The following is a 21,607-nucleotide window of genomic DNA, read 5'->3' as shown; positions in this document are numbered from 1 at the left end:
TGGACTTAGGAGAGCTAGAAGGGGGCATGAGAAGTCCTTGGCGAGTAGGATCAAGGAAAACCCTAAGATGTTCTACACATATGTGAAGAATAAGAAGATGACTAGAGTGAGGGTAGGACCGTTCAGAGATAAAAGAGGAAACGTGCCTGGAGTTGGAAGAAGTAGGGGAGGTCCTTAATGAATACTTTGCCTCAGTATTCACCACGGCATGTCAATGTGAGGAAGGAGGATGTGCTGGAACTATTGAAAAACATTAGGACAGATAAGTCACCGGGGCCGGACAGGATATATCCAAGGTTATTACGGGAAGCGAGGGAAGAGATTGCTGCGCCTCTGGCAATGATCTTTGCATCCTCCCTGGCCATAGGAGTAGTGCCGGATGATTGGAGGGTGGCAAATGTTGTTCCTTTGTTTATAAAAGGAAGTAGGGATAACCCTGGGAATTACAGACCAGTGAGTCTTACTTTAGTGGTGGGCAAATTACTGAAGAAGATTCTTAGAGACAGTACTTATGGGCATTTAGAGAAGCATAGGCTGATTAGGGACAGTCAGCATGGCTTTGTGGGGGACAGGTCTTGCCTCACGAGTCTGATTGAATTCTTTGAGGATGTGGCAAAGCACATTGATGAAGGTAGAGCAGTGGATGTGGTGTACATGGATTTTAGTAAAGCATTTGATAAGGTTCCTCATGGAAGGCTCATTCAGAAAGTCAGGAGGCATAGGATCCAGGGAAACTTGGCTGTGTGGATTCAGAATTGGCTCTCCCATAGAAGACAGAGAGGATGGTTGTAGATGGAGCGTATTCTGCCTGGAGGTTGGTGACCAGTGGTGTTCCGCAGGGATCTGTTCTGGGACCCCTGCTCTTTGTGATTTTTATAAATAACTTGGATGAGGATGTGGAAGGGTGGGTTGGTAAGTTTGCTGATGATACAAAGGTTGATGGTGTTGTGGATAGTGTAGAAAGTTGCTGTAGATTATAACAGGATATTGATAGAATGCAGAGCTGGGCTGAGAAGTTATAGATGGGGTTCAACCAGGATAAGTGTGAAGTGATACACTTCAGGAGATCGAATTCAAAGACAGAATACAAGGTTAATGGCAGGATGCTTAGCAGTGTGGAGGAACAGAGGGATCTTGGGGTCCACGTCCATAGATCCCTCAAGGTTCCACGCAGGTCGATAGGGTTGTTAAGAAGGCGTATGGAGCGTTGGCCTTCATTAGTCGGGGGAATGAGTTCAAGAGCCACAAGGTACTGTTGCACCTCTATAGAACTCTGGTCAGACCACACTTGGAGTATTGCATTCAGTTCTGGTCCGCTCATTATAGAAAGGATGTGGAAGTTTTAGAGAGGGTGCAGAGGAGATTTACCAGGATGTTGCCTGGATTGGAGAGCATGTCTTATGAGGATAGGTTAAGCGAGCTAGGGTTTTTCTCTTTGGAGAGAGGGAATATGAGAGGTGACTTCTCGTTGTCTTCGTGAAGCAGCCAGCATAATTAAAGACCCCACCCACCCAGGACATTCTCTCTTCTCTCCTCTTCCACTGGGTAGAAGATACAGGAGCCTGAAGGCACATACCACTAGACTTAAGGACAGCTTCTACCCCACTGTGATAAGACTATTGAATGGTTCCCTTATATAATGAGATGGACTATGACCTCACCATCTACCTTGTTGTGATCTTGTGCCTTATTGCATTGTACTTTCTCTGTAGCTGTGACACTTTACTCTGTACTGTTATTTTTACCTGTACTTCCTCAATGTAACTGGACTGTGTAATGAATTGACCTGTACGATCAGTATGCAAGACAAGTTTTTCACTGTACCTCAGTACAAGTGACAATGATAAACCAATACCAATACTTGATAGAGGTGTACAGGATGATAAAGAGGCATAGATCAAGTGGACAGTCAGAGACTTTTTCCCAGGGTGACAATGGCTAACACGAGGGGACATAATTTTAAGGTGATTGGAGGAAGGTATAAGGGGGATGTCAGGGGTAAGTTTTTTTTTAAACACCGAGTGTTGGGTGTGTGGAATGCACTGTCGGCAGACGTTGTGGGGGACATGTACATTAGCGACATTTAAGAGACTCTTAGATAGACACATGAATGATAGAAAAATAGGGCGGTATGTGGGAGGGAAGGATTAGATAGATCTTAGAGCAGGATAAAATGTCAGCACAACATTGTGGGCCGAAGGGCCTGTACTGTGCTGTAGAGATCTATGTTCTATGTTCAAAAGATACATTTAACTGTGAGTTTCAATGTACATGTGACTAATAAAGATATTTTATCTCATCTTACTTCTTTAAATACTAAGCACTACTTGCCCACTGTGAGAGGGGGAAAGTTTAAAGGAAATGTACAGGGAAAGTTTCTTTTAAAAAACACACAGAGTGGTAGGTGCCTGGAATGGGTGCCAGGAGTAGTGGTGGAGACAGGTATGATTGTGGTGTTTAGGAGGCTTTTAGATAGACACATGAGTATGCAGGGAATGGAGCAAAGTGCTCAGTGAAGTGACTGGATGCAGACTGGGGAACCGCTTCACCAAGCACCTGCGCTCCGTCCACCATGGCTGTCTGGATTTCCTAGTGGCCAGCCATTTTAAATCTTTTTCCCAATCCTACACTGACATGTTAGTCCTCTGCCTCCTCCACTGCCAAGTTGAGGCTAAACATAAATTAGAGGAACAGGACCTCCTATTTTGTCTGGGCAGTCTCCAAACTGGCAGCATGAACAATGAATTTTCCAGCTTCCAGTAACCACTCCTCCTCTGTCCTTTTCTTTTTGTCTTTCTCCTCTTGATCCCACTGACCCCCATCACCTTATCTCTTTCCTCTCCTCCACCCTCTCCACCTGCCCATCACCCACACACTCCTCCCCTCCCCACTTCCCTCCCTTTATTCCATGCTCCACCATCCTCTCCCACGAGATTCCATCACCTTCAGCCCTTTTGTTACCTCCACCCATCACCTCCCAGCTTCTGATACCATTTCCACTCTCCCATTCCCCTATCTGCAGTCCACCCCCTCACCTGGATCCACCCATCACCTGTCAGCTCTTGCTCCACCCCTTCCCCCCACCTTTTTCTACTGGCCATCTCCCCCATTATCTTTCAGTCCAGATGAAGGGTCTCGACTCAAAATGCCAACTGTCCATTCCCCTCCCAGATGTTGCCCGACCCACCGAGTTCCTCCACCGTTTTGTGTGTTGCTCTGCGCTGTGTGATTCTCATTCGACGCAACCCTCAGCCTTGCAAATGCTCTGTAGTCAGCTATTGCTTATGGTCGGAAATCCAGATCTTCATCTATTCCAGGTGAATATGCCTTCAGCAAACATTGTTGTCCAGGAAGTGAGGGGCATCCTGGATTTCCCAGATGGCCATGTGCAGTGTGTGGGACGGAGGAACCCTGCCATGTCTTTAATTATCCAACAACTCTCTTGGGTCAACACTGAACACCTGGCTGCTTTACAGGTTCAGTTAATTCAAGATTAACTCAAAATATTTGTAATTCTCTCCCCCACAGGATTCTCACATTTCTCCAATACCTGACTCTCCATGTGCTGGTGTTCCTCTCCATGTAACCACCTTAGAGAGACACATGAGACTGCAGATGCTGGAATCTGGAGCCCTTTGTGTGTTCAACCACACTCAACAGTCTGACAAGCCTCAGTGTATCCACTCAGCTGTTCCCTTGGCTAACCCTGGCTTCACCCATCTGTCCGCACTGTCTGTACACGCGAGCACTAGAATTGCCAGAACTGATTCTTGGGACTTGTCTTTATGTTTGGGCAGTGTGCAGATCAATGGAACCATAAAAACATAGTCCTGAGGACAATCTAAAGTCAGTGCAGAGGGACCGCACTGACAACACAAATTACAAGGCGCCCCTCTCATCCCGCCCAATGTGGAGGGAATGTTGAAGTTCCAAATCTTTTAAATAAATGTAGGAAGTATGTGAATTTACACTGAAGTACAAAACCTTCTGCCTCACAGCTTTATTCCAGCAATGCATTTAACCCAAGGAGTCAGAATAAATGCAGACTCTTCCTTACCTGTTAAAACCGTTCCCACGAAGAGAAATACAAAAATGAAACTATTTCCCGCCTTAGTTCCGAAGTGATCGATGAGTTTTCCCTGAGAAATGGTGAAGATGATCCCAAAAACCTAAAATACAAAAAATACAGGTTTAGGACACAGTAGGACCCCCCGGATGTGACCCTGGTAGTGGACCACCCCCCCCCTCCAAGTAGAACCATAGAACACTACAGCACAGAAAACAGGCCATTCAGCCCCTCTAGTCTGTGCCAAAATGTTATTCCACTTGTCCCAGTTACCTGCACCCAGTCCATAACCCTTCAGACCTCTCCCATCCATGTATCTATCCAATCGATTCTTAAAACTCAAGAGTGAGCCCGCATTTACTACATCAGATAGCAGCCTGTTCCACACTCCCACCACTCTGTCAAGAAGTTCCCCCTAATGTTCCCCCTAAACTTTTCCCCTTTCACCCTAAAGCCATGTCCTCTCGTACTTATCTCTCCTAATCTAGGTGGAAAGAGCCTACTCACATTAACTCTGTCTATACCCCTCATAATTTTGTAAACCTCTATCAAATCTCCCCTCATTCTTCTGCACTCCAAGCAATAGAGTCCTAACCTGTTCAATCTTTCCCTGTAACTCAACTCCTGAAGACCCAGCAACATTCTAGTAAATCTCCTCTGCATTCTTTCAATTTTACAAATATCCTTCCTACAGTTAAGTGACCAGAACTGCACACAATACTCCAAATTTGGCCTCACCAATGTCTTATACAACCTCACCATAACTTCCCAACTGCTGTACTCAATACCTTGATTTATGAATGCCAGGATGCCAAATGCCTTCTTTACAACCCTGTCTACCTGCGACGCCACTTTCAGGGAATTATGTATCTGAACTCCCAGATCCCTTTGTTCCTCTGCACTCCTCAGTGCCCTACCATTTACTGTGTATGTCCTACCTTGATTTGTCCTTCCAAAATGCAACACCTCACACTTGTCTGCATTAAATTCCATCTGCCATTTTCTGGCCCATTCTTCCAGTTGGTTCAGATCCCTCTGCAAGCTTTGAAAGCCTTCCTCGCTGTCCACTACGCCTCCAATCTTAGTATCATCAGCAAACTTGCTGATCCAATTTACCACATTATCATCTAGATCATTGATATAAACAACAAACAACAATGGTCCCAGCACAGATCCCTGAGGCACACCACTAGTCACAGACCTCCAGTCTGAGAAACAATCATCCACTACCACTCTCTGTCTTCTCCCACACAGCCAATTTCAAATCCAGTTTACAACCTTTCCATGGATACCTAGTGTCTGAACCTTCTGAACTAACCTCCCATGTGGGACCTTGTCAAAGCCCTTACTAAAGTCCATGTAGACAACATCCACAGCCTTTCCTTCATCTACTTTCTTGGTAACCTCCTCGAAAAGCTCTACAAGATTCATTAGACATGATCTACCACGCACAAAGCCATGCTGACTATCCCTAATCAGCCCTTGGCTGTCCAAATACTTGTATATTCGATCTCTCAGAACACCTTCCAATAATTTACCCATGACTGATGTCGGGCTCACTGGCCTGTAATTACCTGGTTTACTTTTAGATCCTTTTTTAAACAACAGAGCTACATGAGCTACCCTCCAGTCCTCCGGCACCGCACCCGTGGCTAAGGACATTTTAAATATATCTGCCAGAGCCCCTGCAATTTCTACACTAGTCTCTCTCAATGTCCGAGGAAATATCTTATCAGGCCCGGGAGATTTATCTACCTTTATTCGCTGTAAAGCAGCAAGCACCTCCTCCTCTTTAATCTCTATATGTTCCATGACACTACTGCCTGTTTCCCTTCCTTCCATATCCACTATGCCAGAGTAAATACTGATGCAAAAAAAAAACTGTTTAAGATCTCCCCCATCTCCTGAGGCTCCACACATAGACGACCACTCTGATCTTCCAGGGGACCAATTTTGTCCCTTACCATCCTTTTACTCTTCATATACTAGAAGAAACCCTTTGGGTTTACCTTCACATTATCTGCCAAAGCAACCTCATGTCTTCTTTTTGCCTTCCTGATTTCCTTTTTTAGTATTTTCTTACTTTTTCTATACTCTTCAAGTACCTCATTTGTTCCTAATTGCCTATACCTGCTATACAGCTCTCTCTTTTTTTTAAACCAGATTGCCAATATCCCTTGAAAACCAAGGTTCCCTACGCTTGTTAACTTTGCCTTTAATCCTGGCAAGAACATGCAAACTCTGCACTCTCAAAGTTTCGCCTTTGAAGACCTTCCACTTACTGAACACATCCTTGCCAGAAAACAACTCATCCCAATCCACTCTTCCTAGATCCTTTCTCATTTCCACAAAATTGGCCTTTCTCCAATTTAGAACCTCAACCCGAGGACCAGACCTGTCCTTATCCATAACTGAAACTAACGACATTATGGTCACTGGACCCAAAATGCTCACCTACACATACTTCTGTCACCTGACCTGTCTGGCTCCCTAATAGGAGATCAAGTATTGCATTCACTCTCATTGGTACCTCTATATATTGATTTAGAAAACTTTCCTGAACACATTTGACAAATTCCAAGCCATCTAGCCCTTTCACAGTGTGGGAGTCCCAGTCAATATGTGGAAAGTTAAAATCCCCTACTATTACAACTTTCTGTTTCTTACATCTGTCTGCTATCTCACTACAGATTTGTTCCTCCAATTCTCTCTAACTATTGGATGGTCCATAATACAACCCTATTAGTGTGGCCACACCTTTCCTATTCCTCAGCTCCACCCATATGGCCTCAGTAGACGAGCACTCCAGGCTGTCCTGTCTACGCCCAGCTGTGATATTTTCCCTGACTAGTAATGTCAGTCCTCCCCTTTTCATCCCTCCCCCTCTAACACATCTGCAACAACGGAACCCCGGAACATTAAGCTGCCAGTCCTGCCCCTCCTGCATCCAAGTCTCACTAATAGCAATAATGTTGAAATCTCACGTGCCAATCCACGCCCTAAACTCATCCGCCTTACCTACAATACCCTTTGCATTGAAATAGATGCACCTGAGAATATTTCCATCACGTACAGACCTTTGATTTCTGTCGATACCTGCAGTCCTCGCATGACCTTTTTCCTCCTCCACCTCACTATCTGCTCTAACACTCTGGTTCCCCTCCCCCTGCAAATCTAGTTTGGGAACTCCACAGGGTGGGACTCCCCCCTGGGGGGGACCTTCGAAATAGACCCCCCCCCAGGATGTGACCCCAGCAATGAACCCCACTCCCCCCAGATTGGGACTCCCCCCCCCCCCCCCCAGTGTGACCCCCCCCAGGGTGTGACCCTCCATCCCCAGGGTCTGACCCCAGTAGTGGACCACCCACCCAGTGTAATTCCCCTGACTGCCAACACTGACCCAATGTCCTGTACCTTACGACTTGCGGCTGATCCAATGTCACCCAGTTCTCATCCCAACGACTGTTATGTTGATCTGTTGTGAGTTGCCTTAGAGAACACACACACAGCACCAGCTCTATGTAAAACTTCATCCCATCTCACCAAATTCCAATACAAATTGTCTTTATTCCCATTCTGTTACAATTTACTACCACGCTGTGCTCCTGACTTCCCAACATCTCCATTCTTTGAACCAGTGAACTGCATGTTTAAATCTTGTAATCCAGTTTCACCTGCAGAGTCGGGAGTTGCAGCAAGATTTGGAACAGGACCTTTGAAAAGAGGTGAGTCTCTGTGCCTGAGCTGGTGAGTTTCACCTTGCAGAAGTCTAAATGAGGCACATTTGCAAATTGTTACCTGCTGATTGGCTTATCAACAGCAGCAAATAAAGGTAAGGCAAGTATAAGCAGAGTAGTCATTTTGGGAGTGTCCATTGTTGGAGTGGGGGAAACTGAGGTTTTGGCAGTAAGTTTCTTTCTTTGATTTGGTGTTCCCTGTAGTGCAGAATAGTGAAAATGGCTCCAGGGTCAGTGGTGTGTTCATCTTGTGAGATGTGGGAGTTCTGGAAGGCATCCAGTCTCCCTGATAACTACATCTGCACAAGGTGCATCTAGCTGCAGCTCCTTATAGACTGTGTTAGGGAACTGGAGCTTCAGCTGGATGACCTTTTGACTCCTATGGGATACTGAGGAGTACATAAGCAAGAGCTACAGGGAGGCAATCATTCTGAGGAAGCAGGTAGCTGGGTGACTGTCAGGAGAAGGATGGAGAATAGGCAGATAGTGCAGAGTACCCCTCAATAACAGGTGTACCACTTTGGACACTCTTGGGGGGGGGGTGGCCTATCAGAGGAAAGCTGCAGTGACCAGGTCTCTGGCACTGAGCCTGGTTGTGTGGTGCAGAAGGGGGGGTGGGGGAAGGTGGTAGAAAGAGGAGGGTGGTAGTGATAGGGGATTCCATACTTGGGGGGGGGGGGGGGGGCAGACAGGAGATTCTGTGGCTGTAAAAGACTCCTGGATGGTATGTTGCCTCCCTGGTGCCAGGGTCAGGGATGTCTTGGATCGGGCCCACAGCATTCTGAAGGGGGAGGGTGAACAGCCAGAAGTTGTGGTACCAATGACATAGGTAGGAAAAGAGATGACGTCCTAAACAGGGAATATAGGGAGTTAGGTAGGAAGCAGGACCTCAAGGTTAATAATCTCTGGACTGCTGCCTGTGCCATGTGCCAGTGAGGGTAAGAATAGGATGATTTAGCAGATGAATGCATAGCTGAGAAATTGGTGCATGGGGGCAGGGTTTCAGACTTGTTGATCATTGGGATTTCTTCTGGGGGGGTATGACCTGTACAAAAGGGACAAGTCACACCTGAACTGGAGGGGGACCAATCTTCTTGTGGCAGGTTTGCTAGAACTGTTGGGGAGGGTTTAAAGGTGGGAACCAGAAATGATAGGTCAGAGCTTGGTTCACTTACTGTACAAGTAGATGCAGAGTGTAGAAATTGTGAGGAAGAAGACGCAGTTGAAAGGGCAAAATTGCAGTCAGTTGGATGGGCTGATGTGTGTCTACTTTAATGCAAGAAGAATTGGGAACAAGGCTGATGAACTTAGAACGTGGATAAGTATGTGGAACTATGACATGATGGCCATTACAGTGACTTGGCTGTCGCAAGGGCAGGAATGGCTGCAAGATATTCTGGAGTTTAGATGTTTCAAAAGGGACAGGGATGGAGGTAAGAGGTGGGGAGTGGCTTTGCTGATCAGGGACAGTATCACAGCTGTAGAAAGGGAGGATGTCCTGGAGGAATCGTATACTGAGTCAGTGTGGGTGGAAGTCAGAAACAGGAAGGGAGCAATCGCTCTATTGGGAGTATTCTACAGACCCCCCCAATAGCAGCAGAGATGCTGAGGAGCAGATCACAAGTCAGATTTTGGAGAGGTGCAAAAATAACAGGGTTGTTGTCATGGGTGATTTCAACTTCCCTAATATTGATTGGCACCTCCTTAGTGTAAAGGGGATGATAGGAAGGAGTTCCTTCAGTGTGTACAGGAAGGATTCCTGACACAGCATGTGGACAAGCAGACTGGAGGAGAGGCCAGACTGGACCTGGTACTAGGCAAAGAGCTTGATCAGGTTTTAGATCTCTTGGTGCGAGAGCATTTTGGAGACGGTGACCATAACTCCTTGACCTTTACCAGAGCCTTGGAGAGAGATAGGAGCAGATGATATGGGAAAGTATTTAACTGGAGGAGGGGGAATTGTGTTGCTATTAGGCAGGAACTTGAGAGCTTAAATTGGGAACAGATGTTCTCGGAAGTGCACAGTGGAAATGTGGAGGTTATTTAAGGAATAATTGCATGGGGCTCTGGATAGGTTTGCCCCACTGAGGCAGGGTAAGGATGGTAGAGTGAAGGAGAGTTGACATGAGATGTAGAATATCTTGTCAAGAGGAAGAAAGAAGCTTACCTGAGGTTTAGAAAGCATAGGTCAGACAGGGCTCTGGAGTTACAAGGTAGCCAGGAGGGAGCTTAAGAATGGACTTGGGAGAGCTAGAAGAGGGCATGAGAAGTCCTTGGTGAGTAGGATCAAGGATGAGGGGAGACATGATAGAGATATACAAGATATTAAGAGGAATAGATAGAGTGGAAAGCCAGCACCTCTTTCCAGGGCACCAATGCTCAAAACAAGAGGACGTGGCTTCAAGGTAATGGGTGGGAAGTTCAAGGGAGACATCAGAGGGAGGTTTTTCACTCAGTGGTTGGTGCATGGAATGCACTGCCTGGGGTGGTGGTGGAGGCTGATATGTTGGTCAAGTTCAAGAGATTGTTAGATAAGCATATGGAGGAATTTAAGATCGAGGGATATGTGGGAGGAAGGGGTTAGATAGTCTCAAGTGTGGTTTGAAGGTCGGCACAACATGGTGGGCCAAAGGGCCTGTATTTTTCTATGGTAAAACCCCCAAGGCGTTCTACACATGTGAAGAATAAGAGGATGACTAGAGTGAGGGTGGGTCCGATCATGGACGATAGAGGAAACGTGCCTGGAGTCGTAAGAGGTAGGGGAGGTCATTAATGAATACTTTGCTTTGGTATTCACCAGAGTGTGAGAAAGACCTTGATGTGTGAGGATGGTGTATGACATACTGACATGCTAGGGTATTTCAATGTGAGGAAAGAGGATGTGCTAGAACTATTGAGAAACATTAGGATAGATAAATCACCGGGGCTGGATGGGATATATCTATGGTTATTACAGGAAGCCAGGGAAGAGATTGATGCGCCTTTGGTGACGATCTTTGCGTCCTCACTGGCCACAGCAGTAGTGCCAGATGATTGGAGGGTGGCAAATGTCCTTCCTTTGTTTAAGGAAGGGAATAGGGATAACCCAGGGAATTAGACCACTGAATCTTATTTCACTGTTGGAGAAGATTCTTAGAGACAGGATTTATGGGCATTTCAAGAAGTGTGGGCTGATTAGGGACAGTCAGCATAGCTTTGAGGGGTAGGTTGTGCCTCATGAGCCTGACTAAATTCTTTGAGGATGTGACAAAGCATGTTGAAGGTAGAGCAGGGGATGTGGTGTACATGGATTTTAGTGAGGCATTTGATAAGGTTCCTCAAGGAAGGCTCATTCAGAAAGTCAGGAGGCACGGGATCCAGGGAAACTTGGCTGTGTGGATTCAGAATTGGCTTGCCCATAGAAGAGAGGGTGGTGGTAGATGGAGTGTATTCTGCCTGGAGGTCGGTGACCAGTGGTGTTCCACAGGGATCTGTTCTGGGACCCCTGCTCTTTGTGGTTTTATATATGACTTGGATGTGAAAAGGTGGGTTAGTAAGTTTGCTGATTATACAGAAATTGGTGGTGCTGTGGATAGTGTAGAAGGTTGCTGTAGGTTACAACAGGATATTGAAAGAATGCAGAGCTGGGCTGAGAAGTGGCATATAAGTGTGAAGTGATGCACTTTGGGAGATTGAATTTGAAGGCAGAATACAAGGTTAATGGCAGGACTCCTAGCAGTGTGGAGGAACAGAGGGATCTTGATGTCCATGTCCATAGATCCCTCAAAGTTGCCACACAAGTCAATAGGGTTGCTAAGAATGTGTATGGTGTGCTGGCCTTAATTAGTCAGGTGATTGCATTCAAGAGCCACAAGGTGATGTTGCAGCTCTACAGAACTGTGGTGAGACCACACTTGGAGTATTGTGTTCAGTTCTGGTCACCTCATTATAGAAAGGATGTGGAAGCTTTAGAGAGGGTGCAGAGGAGATTTTCCAGGATGTTGCCTGGATTGGAGAGCATGTCTTATGAGGATAGGCTTAGTGAGCTAGTGGAATGCACTGCTGGCAGAGGTTGTGAGGCAGATACATTGGGGACATTTAAGAGACTCATAGCCCCTTATTTTTTTCTATCATTCATGTGTCTATATGGGAGGGAAGGGTTAGATAGATCTTAGAGCAGGATAAAATGTTGGCACAACATTGTGGGCTGAAGGGCCTGTACTGTGCTGTAGTGTTCTGTTACCCATTCAGGATAAAATCTTGCTAACTTTCCTCCTGCCACCTTCCTTAGTCTGTCCCAAATGAAGTAAATCCTTCCCACCAACTTAACTTGAACATTTTAATCCACTCTATAACACTGAAAACTTCAATAAAATCCTCCGAAGGTCACTTCTGATTTCTTACAAACTGGATTCCTTTACCTACTACTAGCTGGAGTTGTGTTCAGCTTCAAACACCATCAGATCTTTGGATGGAGTCTAAGCTAACACCTGGAATAGCTTGCCTGAAGATTTGAAGACAGTCTGTTTGGCTTAGCATCAATATTGAAGACAAGTTCCGGTTAGACAAGTGACCAAAGAGCTGACTGATTTTTCTTGCTGTTCACAGTAGCCCCAAATCAACTGGGGGAGCAACTTCTACTGGAGGGAAATTTTGCTGCAAAACCTGATGCTTTGTGCAGGTATGTTCTGCAGGAATTTTACTTTCAACAGGGATGTCCATTGCTAAAATTCATGGTGAGTAGGACAATCAGTCATCACTAACAACCTAAAACTAGCCAGTCCCACAGCAGATCCATGTTCTTTGGAACATGGGGATAAAGGAGCTGCAGGAAACAGTATGGAATAACAAAGGGGAAGTATCTCGCCTGTGAATGGAGCTTAATGACCAAGAGGGTGCAGGAAGGAACAGCTATACACTGATCAGCAGTCCCAGTGATACCCCCATTTGGACAATACACCAATCCTGCAAGTACATGCAAGATCAACAAAGGTGGGAATGGATGTGCAATCATGCTTACCTGTGCAGACTCATTAAGCAGTCCTGATGATGTTCCCTCAGATTCTGGGTAGGTGAGTTCTGCACCAAACTCAAAGCCAAGTGGCAGGTAACCAGTCATAAAGAACCTGATTATGAAATGAAGTGCATTACATCAGGAACAGTTTTATAATCAAGTTTATTGACAGTTATTGTAAACTAAGAAAGCATTAGTTAGCACAGGTTATGAACCTTACTTTCAAACCAGACTATTCCCAGGAAATGGGGATTATGAAAGCACCAAGGCAGCGTAAGTGACTGTGTTTTCTTCAGGACCAACTTGCAACATCTGGGCCACTGATGTTGCAAGCTATCTGGGCAGTTATGTTGCATGCAACAAAAGCCATGGAGAGCGTGACAACAGACTTGCTTCCCTGAAGGATGGTTCTAAGCAGTTGGGGCTTTACAGCAATATAACACTTCATGCAGACTCATCAATACTAGCCTTTTAATTCCACACTTTTAAAACTAATTCAAACTCTCAAGCTACCACAGTGGAATTTGAACACATTCCATTGATTGTTCAACCAGGACATTGATCATTAGTCTAGGATCATCTCTATATCAATGGATTGAGTACATCTTAAATTAGTAGTGGTCTGGTATGTACAGTAATATTTAGTATCAGCAAATGCATGCATGACACCTGGGCCCCTCTGGATCAAAGCTCAACCCTATGGAGCACCTGGGGCTTTGTCCCAACACCAAGGCCCCCCTAGATGCCCCCACTTACCTGCTGAGGCAGCTCACTCTTCAGGCCACTTAGATCTGTTATGGAAGCAACAACTTGCCTCACAAGACAGCAGAATCCACTCTAGGTCTTCCAAGTCTGTTCACTGGTAGTCACTTACCTTCCAGTCCAGGGGAATCCACTCCAGATCTGACCTTAAACAATCACTTACCTGGTGGCTCCACTTCAGGACCGAGGAGTCGCTGCCGCATATCTCAGAACTGTGGCAAGAAGGCTGGGCTACAGGTGAGGCTGAAACAATGTGGATACAAAACCCCTCCCCTCTCCAGCATACTACTAGCTAATGTCCAGTCAATTGAGAACAAAGTTGATGAACTAAGGGCAAGACTGACCTACCAAAGAGAACTGAGAGACTGTTGTTTACTATGTCTCACCAAAATGTGCCTTACACCTGCTTCACCTGACTGCTATTCAATCTGAGGGCCTCTCAATTCATCGAATGGACTGTACAGTGTCCTCAGGCAAAGGTGAAGGTGCTTCTTAATCAATAACGTGTGGTGCTCAGGTGTGATGGTCCTGGCAAGCTCCTGCTCACCCAGCCTGGAATATCTAACAGTGAAGTGTTGACCATACTACCTGCCAAAGGAGTTCAGTTCAGCTATCCTGATGGCAGTCTACATCCCACCACAGATGGACATGAAGCCTGCACTCAATGAGCTTGTACTCCATGGTCAACAACCTTGAGACAGGATACCCTGAGGCCCTCTTCATTATCACAAGCAACTTCAACCAGGCCAACCTCGAGTGTCTTACCAAAATACTACCAGCACATCTCCTGTTCCACCAGGGGCTCTAACACCTTTGACCACTGCTATACAACCATCAAAGATGCCTTCTGAGCCACCCCTGCCCTCTCTTTGGGAAATCAGACCACCAGGCTGTGCTCCTCCCTGCATACAAACAGAAACAGAAACTGAAACGGGAGGATCCAGTACAGAGTTGTGCAGTGCTGGTCTGAGGAAACAGATGAGCTTCTATGTGACTGCTTTGAGACAGTGGACTGGTCCATGTTCAAAGACTCAGCTGCCAGCCTAGATGCAGATTTCCTCAGCAAGTGTGTTGAGGACTGTGTACCAAAGGGGACAATACAGGTGTTCCCAAAGAGGAAACTGTGGATGAACTAGGAGACCCACTCCCTATTTAAGTAGAGGACTACAGCAACAAATCTGGTGATCCTGATCTGTACAAGAAATCAAGATATGACCTTCAGAAAGCTATCAGGAATGCCAAGAGGCAATACTGACTCAAAATAGTCCCTGACCAGCTGTCAGTTATGGCAGGGCTTGCATGCCATAACAGGCTACAAGACGAAGATGGGCTGCATAGTTAACTATAGCACGTCCCTTCCTGATAAACTTAACACATTCTATGCTCATTTTGAACAGAAGGGAAGTAGATTGTCACCACCCACACTGATAGCCTCCAATGCAACTTAACCCAGGATCACTGTTCAGGATGTAAGATCTCTCTTCTGAAGAGTGAACACAAGGAAAGCACCTGGCCTAGATGGTGTCCCTGGCCACGTGCTTGGATCTTGTGCTGATCAACTGGCAGAAGTATTTGCAGACATATTTAACCTCTCCCTGCTTCAATCTCAGGTTCCCACCTGTTTTAAGAAGACCACTATCATCCTGGTACTGAAGAAAAGCAAGGTAACATGCCTCAATGACTATCGAACAGTGGCTCTGACATCCACCATCATGAAGTGCTTTGAGAGGCTGGTCATGGCACACATCAATTCCAGCCTCCCAGACAATCTCAACCCACTGCAATTTGTCTGTTGCTGAAACAGGTCTACAGTGGATGCCATCTCCCTAGCCCTACACTCAGCTCTGGAGCATCGGGACAGTAAAGACACCTATGTTATTGACTACAGCTCTGCCTTCAATACTATAATCCCAAGCAAACTTGTCACCAAACTCAGACCTAGGGACTCAACACCTCCTTCTGTAACTGGATCCTTGACTTTCTAACCAAAAGACTGCAATCAGTGAGGATAGGCAGCAATATCTCTGGCACGATTATTCTCAACACTGGTGCCCCACAAGGCTGTGTCCTCAGCCCTCCACTCCCTATACACTTATGACTGTGTGGCCAGATTCTGCTCTAACTCCATCTACATGTTTGCAGATGATACCACCATTGTAGGCCATATCTCAAACAGCTGAGTTGGAGTACAGGAAGGAGATAGAGCTTAGTGGCATGGTGTCATGACAACAACCTTGCCCTCGGTGTCAACAAAACAAGAGCTAGCTGGTCATTGACTTCAGGAAATGGGGAAATGTACATTCACCTGTCTACAATGGTGCTGAGGTCGAGAGGGTTGAGAGCTTCAAGTTCCTGGGAATGAACATCACCAATAGCCTGTCCTGGTCAGATCACATAGATGGATTGGTGAGCTTTCTTGGCCATGACCTCTGCTTCTGGAGGCTAAGGAAATTTGGCATGTCCCCTTTGACACTCATCAACTTTTATCAATGCATGACAGAGCATCCTATCTGGGTGTATCACAGCTTGGTACAGCAACTGCTCTACCCAGGACCATAAGAAACTGCAGTGTTGTGGACATAGCCCAGCATGTCACAGAAACCAGCCTCCCCTCCTTGGACTCTGTCTTTACCTCTTGCTGCCTTGGCAAAGCAGCCAGCATAATCAAAGACCCCACCCACCCAGGTCATTCTCTCTTCTCTCCTCTTCCAACAGGTAGAAGATACAGGAGCCTGAGGGCACATACCACCAGACTTAAGGACAGCTTCTACCCCACTGTGATAAGACTATTGAACGGTTGCCTTATGATGAGATGGACTCTGATCTACCTTGTTGTGACCTTTCAGCTTATTGCACTGCACTTCCTCTGTAGCTGTGACACCTTACTCTGTACTGTTATTGTTTTTACCTGTACTACATCAATGCACTCTGTACTAACTCAATGTAACTGCACTGTGCAATGAATTGACCTGTATGATCAGCTTGACCTGAATGCAAGATAAGTTTTTCACTGTACCTTGGTACAAGTGACAATAATAAACCAATACTGTAGGACAAGGGCAAGAAAAATAGATTGTCAGTCACTTTAGAGGACAGAGCCCTAAAAGAATAGGAGCACAAAAAAAGAAACTGGAGGAACTCAGTGGGTCAGGTAGCATCTATGGAGGGAAATGGACAGTTGGCATTTTGGGTCAAGACTTTTCACTTGGACTGAAAGAAAGAGGGAGACAGCCAGTATAAAGAGATGAGCTGAAGGGCTGGAGCAAGAGCTAGCAAGTGATAGGTAGATCCAGGCAAGGAGAGGTAGGCAGATGGAGGAGGGAAGAGTGGAAATAGTGACAGAGGCTGAGAGGTCATAGGTGGTTGCAAGGTGGAGGTAATTGGGGCAAGAATGCTAAAAGAAATACATTCTAGTTGTGTCCAAAAGAGTGGATCGATAATATTGTGCACAGTTCTAGTCGCCCAGTGAGAGGAAGGATGTCATTAAGGAAAGGGTGCAGAAAAGATTCACGGGAAAGTTACCAGAACTGGAGGGCTTGAATTACAAGAGGCTGGATAGGCAAGGACTTTTTTTTTTCCCCTGGATGTAGGAGGCTGAGGAGTGACCTTTATAGAGGTTTATAAAATCATGATGGGCATAGATGAGGTGAATAGCCACAGCCTTTGTCCCCAGGATAGGGGAGTCTGAAACTAGAGGACACATGTTTAAGGTGAGGAAGATTTTAAAAAGGGACCCAAGGGGAAACTTTTTCCACACAGGGTGGTGGGTCTATGGAACAAGCTGCTAGAGGAAGACACTTAAAAGACGTTTGGATAGGTTGACTATTTACCCTAAAAAAGGCTGACTATTTATACCCTATGCCTCTTATAATTTTATGGTCTCCCCTCAGCCTCCAATCCAAGTTTGTCCAACCTCTCCTTGTAGCTAATACTCTCCAATCCAGGCAACATCCTGGTAAACCTTTTCTGTAACTTCTCCAAAACCTCCACATCCTTCCAGCAATGGGGCGACCAGAACTGCACACGATACTCCAAATGTGGCCTAACCAAAGTTTTATGCAGCCGCAACATGACTTTGCCAATTTTTAAACTGATGCCCCCACTAATGAAGGCAAGCATATCACACACCTTTAGCACCCTTGTGTTTGTATTACCACTTTCGAGTGATTGTCCAAATAAATGATAAATTCTAGCATTTTCCCTACTACTGATTCATGCCAACTAGTCTGTAGTTCCTTTTTTTTCTTAAATAGTGGGGTTGCATTTCTTTCTTTTCAATCTGTGGGAATTGCTCTGGAATCTATAGAATTTTTGGGAGATGACAACCAATGCATCCACTATCTCTTCAGCCATCTCCTTAAGAACCTTAGGATCTAGTCATCATAGAGTCAGAGTCAAACAGCATGGACTCAGGCCCTTTGGTCCAACTGGTCCATGCCGACCGTGTTGCCCATCGAGCTAGTCCCATCTGCCCACGTTTGGCCCATAGCCCTCTAAACCACCACCCCCCCCCCCTCCCCCCCATCCATGGACATCTAGATGGCTTTTAAATGCTGCTAATGTGCCTGCCTCAACCATTATTTCTGGCAGGTCATTCCAAATACACACCACCCTTTCTTTGTGTGAAGATGCTGCCCCTGAAGTCCCTTTTAAATCTCTCAGCTCTGATCTTAAACCTATGCCCTCTTGTTTTTAAGCACCTCCTCCCTGGGGAAAAAGACTGTGCTTTCACCCTGTCTATGCCCCTCATGATCTTACATACCTCTATCAGTTCACCTCTCAATCTCTTGCATTCCAGGGAATAAAGTCAACACAGAGAAACAAAGGACTGCAGATGCTGGAATCTAGATGAAAAACACGATGATGCTGGAGGAACTCAGCAGGCCAGGCAGCATCCATGGAGAAAAGCAAGTGGTCAACATTTCGGGTCAGGACCCTTCTTCGGGACTGAAGATAGGAAAAGGGGAAGCCCAATATAGGAAAGAAAAGCAGAGCAGTGATAGGTGGACAAAAGTAGGAAGGCAGGGTGGGCACAGGGAGGTGACAGGTAGATGCAGGTAAGAGATAGTGATAAGCAGGTACGGGGAGGGGGGAGCAGATCCACCGTGTAAAATGGTAACAAAAGAGGGGGGAAAAGGGCTAGAAAAGGGAAGAGGATAAGAAGCATGGTGTGGGTGGGTGGGTGGGGATTACCTAAACTGGGAGAATTCAATATTTATGCTGTAAAGCAGATTACCTAAAGTGGGAGTCTTGGAACCTTGCAGCCTAACAGCATGAATATGGAATGCTCCCAATTTCGGTAACCGCCCCCCCCCCCCCCCCCCCCCCACCAATATGCTTCTCTTCTTCCATAGAACACTACAGCACAGTACAGCCCTTCAGCCCACAATATTGTGCTGATATTTTATCCTGCTCTAAGATCAATCTAACCCTTCCCTCCCACATAGCCCCCTATTTTTCTATCATTTATGTGTCTATCTAAGAGTCTCCTAAATTTCCCTAATGTATCTGCCCCCACAACCTCACTCTGTGTATAAAAAACTTACCCCTGACATCCCCTTACACCTTTCCCCAATCCAAAACCAATCACCTTAAAATTATGTGCATCGTGTTAGCCATTGTCGCCCTAGGACAAAGTCTGACTGTCCACTCGATCTATGCCTCTTATCATCTTGTACACCTCTATCAAGTCACCTCTCATCCTCCTCCTCTCCAAAGAGAAAAGCCCTAGCTTGCTCAACCTATCCTCAAGACGTGCTCTCAAATCCAGGCAGCATCTTGGTAAATCTCCTCTGCACCCTATCTAAAGCTTCCACATCCTTCCTATAATGAGGTGACCAGAACTGAACACAATACTCCAAGTGTGGTCTGACCAGAGATCTATAGAGCTGCAACATCAACTCGCGGCTCTTGAACTCAATACCCCGATTAATGAAGGCCAACACTCCATACACCTTCTTAACAACCCTATCGACCTGCGTGGCAACCTTGAGGGATCTATAGATGTGGACCCCAAGATCCCTCTGTTCCTCCACACTGCTAAGCATCCTGCCATTAACCTTGTATTCTGCCTTCAAATTTGATCTCCCGAAGTGTAACACTTCACAATTATCCAGGTTGAACTCCATCTGCCACTTCTCAGCCCAGCTCTGCATTCCATCAATATCCTATTGTAACCTACAGCAACCTTCTACACTATCCACAACACCACCAACCTTTGTATCATCAGCAAACTTACTAACCCACCCTTCCACATCCTCATCCAAGTCATTTATAAAAATCACAAAGAGCAGGGGTCCCAGAACAGATCCCTGCGGAACACCACTGGTCACCAACCTCCATGAAGAATCCGCTCCATCGACCACCACACTCTACCTTCTATGGGTGAGCTAATTCTGAATCCACACAGCCAGGTTTTCCTGAATCCCATGCCTCCTGACTTTCTGAATGAGCCTTCCATGAGGAACCTTATCAAATGCTTTACTAAAATCCATGTACACCACATTCACTGCTCTACCTTCATCAATGTGCTTTGTCACATCCTCAAAGAATTCAATCAGGCTTGCGAGGCACGACCTGCCCCTCACAGAGCCATGCTGACTGTCCCAAATCAGCCTATGCTTCTCGAAATGCCCATTAATCCTGTCTGAGAATCTTCTCCAGTAATTTGCCCACCACTGAAGTAAGACTCACTGGTCTATAATTCCCAGGGTTTTCCCTACTCCCTTTCTTAAACAAACAACATTTGCCACCCTCCAATCATCTGACACTACTCCTGTGGCCAGTGAGGATGCAAAAATCGTCGCCAAAGGCGCAGCATTGAGACATTGAGAGAGACAAGTGTAGAAATTGCAGGGGCCCTGGCAGATATATTTAAAATATCCTTAGCCACGGGTGTGGTGCCGGAGGATTGGAGGGTAGCTCATGTTGTTCCGTTGTTTAAAAAAGGATCTAAAAGTAAACCAGGTAATTACAGGCCGGTGAGCCTGACATCAGTCGTGGGTAAATTATTGGAAGGTGTTCTGAGAGATTGGATATACAAGTATTTGGACAGCCAAGGACTGATTAAGGATAATCAGCATAGCTTTGTGCGTGGTAGATCGTGTTTAATGAATCTTGTAGAGTTTTTTGAGGAGGTTACCAAGAAAGTAGATGAGGGAAAGGCTGTGGATGTTGGCTACGTGGACTTTAGTAAGGGCTTTGACAAGGTCCCACATGGGAGGTTAGTTCAGAAGGTTCAGACACTAGGTATCCATGGAAAGGTTGTAAACTGGATTCGAAATTGGCTGTGTGGGAGAAGACAGAGAGTGGTAGTGGATGATTGTTTCTCAGACTGGAGGTCTGTGACTAGTGGTGTGCCTCAGGGATCTGTGCTGGGACCATTGTTGTTTGTTGTTTATATCAATGATCTAGATGATAATGTGGTAAATTGGATCAGCAAGTTTGCTGATGATACTAAGATTGGAGGCGTAGTGGACAGCGAGGAAGGATTTCAAAGCTTGCAGAGGGATCTGAACCAACTGGAAGAATGGGCCAGAAAATGGCAGATGGAATTTAATGCAGACAAGTGTGAGGTGTTGCATTTTGGAAGGACAAATCAAGGTAGAATATACACAGTAAATGTAAGGGCACTGAGGAGTGCGGAGGAACAAAGGGATAGATCTGGGAGTTCAGACACATAATTCCCTGAAAGTGGCGTCACAGGTTGACAGGGTTGTAAAGAAGGCTTTTGGCATCCTGACATTCATAAATCAAAGTATTGAGTATAGGAGTTGGCATGTTATGGTGAGGTTGTATAAGACACTGGTGAGGCCAAATTTGGAGTATTGTGTGCAGTTCTGGTCACCTAACTATAGGAATGATATCAGTAAGATTGAAAGAGTGCAGAGGAGATTTACTAGAATGTTGCCGGGTCTTCAGGAGTTGAGTTATAAGAAAAGATTGAACAGGTTAGGACTTTATTCCTTGGAATGCAGAAGAATGAGGGGAGATTTGATAGAGGTTTACAAAATTATGAGGGGTATAGACAGAGTCAATGCGAGTAGGCTC

At 45.8% G+C, this 21,607-nt stretch overlaps 1 protein-coding gene across 3 annotated transcripts in view; it reads right to left on the bottom strand.

Annotated features, from left to right (window-relative positions):
* Positions 1–21,607, bottom strand: part of LOC127574641 (feline leukemia virus subgroup C receptor-related protein 2-like) — a 171,502-nt gene that overhangs the window by 37,313 nt on the left and 112,582 nt on the right. For all 3 annotated transcript variants that reach the window (XM_052023944.1, XM_052024027.1, XM_052023861.1), the window contains 2 exons: positions 12,803–12,908; positions 4,058–4,169 (listed from right to left, as the gene is read on the bottom strand). In XM_052023944.1, the coding sequence (XP_051879904.1) occupies positions 4,058–4,169; positions 12,803–12,908 (218 nt within the window). The remainder of the gene's footprint in view (positions 1–4,057; positions 4,170–12,802; positions 12,909–21,607) is intronic.

This window comes from Pristis pectinata, chromosome 1 (genome assembly GCF_009764475.1).
Source record: "Pristis pectinata isolate sPriPec2 chromosome 1, sPriPec2.1.pri, whole genome shotgun sequence".
In the NCBI taxonomy this organism is placed as follows: domain Eukaryota; kingdom Metazoa; phylum Chordata; class Chondrichthyes; order Rhinopristiformes; family Pristidae; genus Pristis; species Pristis pectinata.
The sequence above is the reverse complement of the archived record's forward strand: the minus strand, read 5'-3'. Positions and strand labels throughout refer to the sequence as shown.